The sequence below is a fragment of the Leptodactylus fuscus genome, chromosome 1, assembly GCF_031893055.1.
Source record: "Leptodactylus fuscus isolate aLepFus1 chromosome 1, aLepFus1.hap2, whole genome shotgun sequence".
NCBI classification, from domain to species: domain Eukaryota; kingdom Metazoa; phylum Chordata; class Amphibia; order Anura; family Leptodactylidae; genus Leptodactylus; species Leptodactylus fuscus.
The window spans coordinates 111817883-111824230 of record NC_134265.1 but is presented as its reverse complement, the minus strand read 5'-3'; the positions used below and the strand labels follow the sequence as shown (position 1 = coordinate 111824230).

General features: G+C 44.4%; 1 protein-coding gene across 1 annotated transcript; it reads left to right on the top strand.

The window, feature by feature from the left end:
• Window positions 1-337: 337 nt before the first annotated feature.
• Window positions 338-2947, top strand: YWHAH (tyrosine 3-monooxygenase/tryptophan 5-monooxygenase activation protein eta). The gene is made up of 2 exons (XM_075276095.1): window positions 338-811; window positions 1470-2947. The coding sequence occupies exons 1-2, from the start codon at window positions 725-727 to the stop codon at window positions 2124-2126; spliced, it is 744 nt and encodes a 247-aa protein (XP_075132196.1). The 5' UTR covers window positions 338-724; the 3' UTR covers window positions 2127-2947.
• Window positions 2948-6348: the final 3401 nt, after the last annotated feature.

Below are 6348 nucleotides of genomic sequence, written 5' to 3'. Positions count from 1 at the left end.
CTGCAGATTTCCATGGTTTGCACTGTAGTAGGAATGATTTCTTCATAGCCACCGTTTTGGCTGTTTTTTTTCTGGGTTGGGAGATTTGGTTGCTGTAGGTGACTCTGCAAGTGCTATAATCCCCCCCCCCCATAGTCACTTCTCTTGGCGTACGACCACCACGTGACAGTATGGCACTGTGCAGATGTAGGGTGACTGGCATGGGATCCTATGACTTGCAGAATGTGTGCCAGCCTGAACACCTGTGGCACTCTGTCACCCCTATGTATGATGGGACCTCAGGGTGAGGTGGCAGAGTTGGATTGCGTGCAAATAAAATTCTAATATAAGCCATGACTGGTCCTGATTTCTTGCTGAAGCAAGCCAAGCCTTGTGAGGCGACAACTGTGAGCGCACTGTCTGCAGAAGGTAATGGTGAGTATGCTTCCCGACCCCGAGTCTGTACACTGCCATTACCGGCCCCTCCCTCGCTTTCTCCGCTCTCCACCTCTTTGCTGTGCATTGCAGCAATCCGACTGCGCAGGCTCGTAGTAGTGGCTATAAATAGCTCATGACGTCAGCTAGAAATGTTCCTGAAAGGCACGCCCCCTGGCCACGCCCATCTATAGTGCGTCCCGGCTGCAGCGCCGCAAGTAGCAGAAGCGGGTGCAACGCGACGAGGCAGAAGGAAAGGAGACCCTGTTACTTGTACCGGCACCTCAACTAGACCCGCCCAAGGGACAGCATGGCGGACCGGGAGCAGTTGCTCCAGAGAGCCCGTTTGGCAGAACAGGCAGAGCGATATGAAGATATGGCTGCAGCCATGAAATCGGTGAGTGTGGTGGAGGATGTGGGTGCTGTACCCGTACACTTGTGGATGGCAGTGTGGGCAGACATGTGTGACTGGAGATGAGCTCCCTCCGGATGTGTGCTGTTAACCCCATGTGCTCTTATCACAGCTGCAAGATGGTAGAAATGTGAGGCACAGGCTGGTGTGCGCCTGATATCTGACAGATGACTGATCTAATGATCAGGTGTATGGCAGAGCCGGGTACCATGGCACAGCCGTAATCCACTAGATCAGTCACTTGGCGTAGTCTGTACATTTACTGTAGATAGTGCTCAGCTGTAGGGTGGAGTGGGTACAGCACTAGCGGTCTATCTGCCAAATTAGCGGATGACATTGGCGTATGTGTGTCTGATTTTGGGAGGTCCTCAATGCTGGTGCATGTCTAATTGTGAGCTGACTGGTGTGAGTGCCAATGCCTAGGGCATGTATGTCTGGCTGCGTTTGCCCATTTGCATGCCTGGCTTGTCTGGTCTGACACTAGGTGTAGGTTACCGCTCGGTCTTGGTATGTTCCTGTTTGCTACATTGATGTATGATAGGTAAGACTGATGATCTGAGGAGACTCATGTCCTTGGCTGACTTTTCTCCATTCGTATATTTGTCACTACCTGATGGTCTGAACGTTTTGCCCTTCTATGCAGGTGACAGAACTAAATGAACCATTGTCTAATGAGGATCGCAATTTGCTGTCTGTTGCCTACAAGAATGTAGTTGGTGCCCGAAGATCTTCATGGCGAGTAATTAGCAGTATCGAGCAGAAGACACTGGCTGACGGGAATGAGAAGAAGCTGGAGAAGGTGAAAGCTTATCGGGAGAAGATAGAGGCTGAGCTGGAAGGAGTATGCAGCGAAGTGCTGTCACTGCTAGACAAGTTCCTCATCAAGAATTGCAATGACTTCCAGTATGAAAGCAAAGTTTTCTACCTGAAGATGAAGGGGGATTACTACCGGTACCTTTCCGAGGTGGGTTCTGGCGACAGGAAGCGAAGCGTGACAGAAGCGTCTGAAGCTGCTTACAAGGAGGCCTTTGAGATCAGCAAGGAACACATGCAGCCAACTCACCCAATTCGTCTGGGCTTAGCCCTAAATTTCTCTGTCTTCTATTATGAGATACAAGGTAACCCTGAACAGGCCTGTCTTCTTGCCAAGCAGGCCTTTGATGATGCTATCGCTGAGCTGGACACGCTAAATGAGGATTCCTACAAGGACTCCACCCTCATCATGCAGCTCCTTCGTGACAACCTGACACTCTGGACAAGTGATCAGCAAGATGAAGAGACCGGAGAAGGCAATAATTAAAGAGGGTTTTGCGTCTTGCTACAGCCCATTACTTACCCGCTCCCCTCCACCACATGCCACCCCCCACCGCTTCCCCTGACATGTCCCTGTGCTTATCATATCCGTATCATTGGCACAACTGCTCATATTGCTACGTGCCCGGGGAGACGGGATACTGTGGCGTCCTCTTGGGCATTGCTGGATTGCGTTGGTGCATCAGCCGTTTCACGGGCTGCCCTCGCATAGATCAGGGGATTTGGGAAGCTGCAGTTACAGAGAGGCGCCCGCGCTCTCCTTGCCGATAGGGCACGTACGGGCTGGAACGATGCAAAGTGGTCCCGTTTTATTTTGTAGCGAAACTGGTTTTAGTTTCCATTTGTGCAGCATTCCCTGTGCATGTAAAGGATTCCCCACTTTCAGTGGAAGCGCCGCACAGTTTACACTGTGATTGGCTGCAGATCCCATAAAGCGGAGGTTGGGGGTCCACCTGTTTTTGTTAGCTAACTATAGACGTTTTTTAAATGTGAGCTTTGTGAAGTTTCTATTTGCCCCTTTAACTTATGTCGTGGTAACTCTGCACCTCTTATTGGTTTGAATGCCCTGAAAGTACCTGTGTTCTTATTTTTGTTCTTATTTTTATTAATCCTTCTAATTATTAAGGTAAATTTTCAAGGGCCTCATTATTTGGTTGTAAGCCTTGTGTGGGCCAGGCCTTCTCAGGACTGACTGCATCTGCACAGTGTGTATTAGCCTGTTATGATGGATGCCAATAAAATGCCAGACACCCAATATAAATGTTTTGGAATTATGTGGATGAAATAAATGCTGCTTTGAGGATATTATGCCTGTATGAGCTTCTTGTTTCTTTGAAATAGACTTGAGCATTTCCTCTTCCTTATCTTCTAGGTGTGAACTGCATGGCAGTAAATCATGGTAGACACTGTCATGAGATTGAACAATAAGGGCTTGTCTAATAGTTAAAAGCTATCGTAAAAATATTCACCTGGTTCACAGGCTCTGATGTCAGTGTTATGTACAAAATCACTAGACTTTCTTAAGAAATATTATTATTCTTAAGCATCTCGGCAGTGGGTCTATCCCATGAGTTTATTTTTGTTCAACTGAACACATTTTGATCATTTTTTGCAATTCATAGTAAAATTTTGGTTGTCTTGCTTATAGAAGACAACCATTACCCTATGACTTAGTGTAATTCACTGTGTGCATATCACCTGTGTGTTTACTGTCATGTATGTATATCCTATGTGCATATATGACCCCATTATGAAAAAAGGGAAGACCATGTATGATCAGCCTCTGCCGCAGGGTTTGCAGATTCGCCCATTGGCTGTTTTCAGAGCTGGTCATACATTTTCTCCTTTTTTTTTCCTTTTGTGAATTTTTTTTATTCCATATATGGATCCAGTATTGTCAGTGCCATGCTACTTTGTGGAAACTGGTGACTTTATTAAAACTGCTTTAAGATTAATGAAATAATAACTCATGAATGCTTGTTCACTCATCCCAACCCAGCTTTTAACCCCTCCCTAACCCAAGCCTGGACATATTCTTCACCGCGTGGTGCACTGGAGGGCGGTATTGCTGAGTGGTTCCCGAATGTGACCTGAATAATTCATACTGCAATACAGGTAATGGGTGAAATGGGGAAGTTCTATTGCAGTTTCCACAGCAACAGATCGAGATTTATAGAAGCTTTGGTTTCTATGGTAACAGGCCAAGAGCGATTTCTTCTGCCGAATTCTTTTTGCCTAGCGTATGGCGCCGTTTGATGTTCCCGATGGCCATGCATCACACACGTTCTTATTTCTAGCTAATCCTGGCTGGCCTGCACGTCTGCCTTTGGCTCTAGGAATTCTATAAGTAATAGGGCAGAGAGATGATCCAGGAGGCGTCAACAATAATACAATTCCGATCCGACTTCTAACAATGCTGTGAAAATTACATTTAAGATAACCGGAGAAGTTACCTTGGAGATAGAATGATGTCACAGATTTCCATGGCAGCACAATGCTGTGCTAATAAAGTCCAAGGAGTGCGGCATTCATATTCTATTACCAGGCGGAGGTTTTGTAGTGTTACAGTCATTTGCTACATTTTGCTTACACAGTTGTTGTTTTGTGTAGTAAGTTTCACATCAACGTATTGATCAACGTGTACAATGCGGTTGTGTAACTTCTTATCATCAGTATTGTATCTGTAGTGTTAGCAGGCTATCTTCTAAGGAAGGTCCGGATACTAGAGGGCCTTAGAAATATAGATGCACCATATTTATCATACTTTCTATAAACTGCAGGCCTTTTACAGCCACAAAATGGATTTGGGTAGTACACGCTGAGTATTTTAGTTCAGGTGACACAGCGGCTTTATCCACCAGATTGTGATACGCAGAGCAGTCATGGGGCAGCTTATTACCTAAAGCAGGAAATGTGTCCAAAAAGGGGGAGCAATGTCATTATTACCTATTTTTACCTCTATAGACACTACCTTCCTTTTGGCTCCAGGTATGGTTTGGCTAAAAAGAAGCAACAAATGATTAAGAAACTAAAAGTATATGCTATGCTGCATTTCTTAGTTTGATATGGAATCCAGGTTAAAAAAAAATAAATAATGCTATATGAAATAAGTGGCATTGTAAGGCACAGCATAGGGCTTGTGGACCTACATGGCTGCCTTATATTAGTCCTTAAGGTTCCGTGATTAAGTACTGTGGTTGTGCTGTATTGGGTTGGGGTCTAGCTATCTTTAGTGTATACAGTGTTCACGTTTCAGAATTTTCTGCGATTGTCCTATAAATCTGAATGTAACGTTCAGAAATCCAGGAACGTTCTGTAGAAACCACTCCATTCAGATGTTTTGATTTGACTGCTGTTTGAATATACCATTAAAACTCTATATTGTGTGAGTGTATGGCCAATGATGGCACGAATTTGGAGATAAGGCCCGGTTCACATCTGCATTTAGGTTTCCTTTCGGGAAGTCCGCGTGGGGACCCACCAAACAGAAACCTTTATGCATAAAAAAGCAGTTACCTGGGAAACCCGTGGACCCTATAGACTATAATGGGGTCCGTGTGGTTTCCACACGAAACATACAGAGAGAAAAGTTCTGCAAGCAGCATATTTCTCTCCGCATGTTTTGTGCGAAAACCACACGGACCCCATTATAGTCTAGGGGGTCTGTGGGTTTCCTTAGTTAACCACTTTTTTATTAGTATAGGTTTCCGTTGAGGATGGAGGGTCCCCAAGCACACTTCCCAAATGGGAACCCAAATGCAGATGTGAACATAGTTGCTGGAATGTGTGGTTATTCTTTGTGCTCTGTCAGTGGAGAAGTGGGCTGATGTATATAACATTCAGGGTTGTCGGCGTTACATGTTCTGCTGTGTGTGAACAGGAATGTACAGCCAATAATTAATACAACTAAATGAGGAAGGAATGGTGGTGGTAGAGATCATTCCTACTCCGTGGTTTGTACCTGTGTAAAAAGACAATGTAAATGAGCACTGTTTGATACGTATATTATTGAGTCCCCTTTTCTGCCTGTGTTGGGCAATGTAAACCACATTTTAGTCAATTCCTATTTGGACATTTGTTGAATATGGAGGTTTAAGGATCTCCAGGAGAGCACAATACAAATTGACAAGTCGGGAAGATATTTGGCTTTCATAAGCATGAGAAGAAAACAAACACACTTCCGCTTATAAATAATAGGTAAATAAATACATATCCTACATCATTTATTGCACTTACTGTACCATCTATTCAGTGTATAAAGTTCTCGATAATTTAAAGGCACAAGGATATAGCTCCCACATTATGGGTTTTTGTTGCTCTTTATGATTCAAAACCAGTGGTGAACTGAATAAAAGAGGTAGTATCGTATGTCCTTTATTCTCCTGTTATAATCCCCAGATAGTTTTTTTGTTTTTTTTTTGTTTCATGCACAGTAACAAAAAAACACCTAAGGTTAAATCACCAAGTTGCAGAAATGCAGCTTTTTTCGTTGCACATTTTGCTGGGTTTTTTTTTTTGAGCCAAAGCCAGGAGTGGATTGAGCAGAAGGGATACGATAAGAACTTCCTATATAGTCCCCGTCCCTTGTGTAGCCATTCTCACCTTTGGCTCAAAAAACCGCAGCAAAATCTGCAACAAAAAAAGCTGTGTTTCTGCAATGTGGGGACTTAGCTTAAGGCCAAGGCTCCACGTAGCAGGAAACGCAGCAT

What these genes read in the sequence shown, in the direction of transcription:
- YWHAH (XM_075276095.1), top strand. Translation starts at nt 725, where the DNA reads ATGGCGGACCGGGAGCAGTTGCTCCAGAGAGCCCGTTTGGCAGAACAG. An exon ending in TGGCTGCAGCCATGAAATCG is followed by an intron (nt 812 to 1,469) that starts GTGAGTGTGGTG and finishes CCTTCTATGCAG; the next exon opens with GTGACAGAACTAAATGAACC.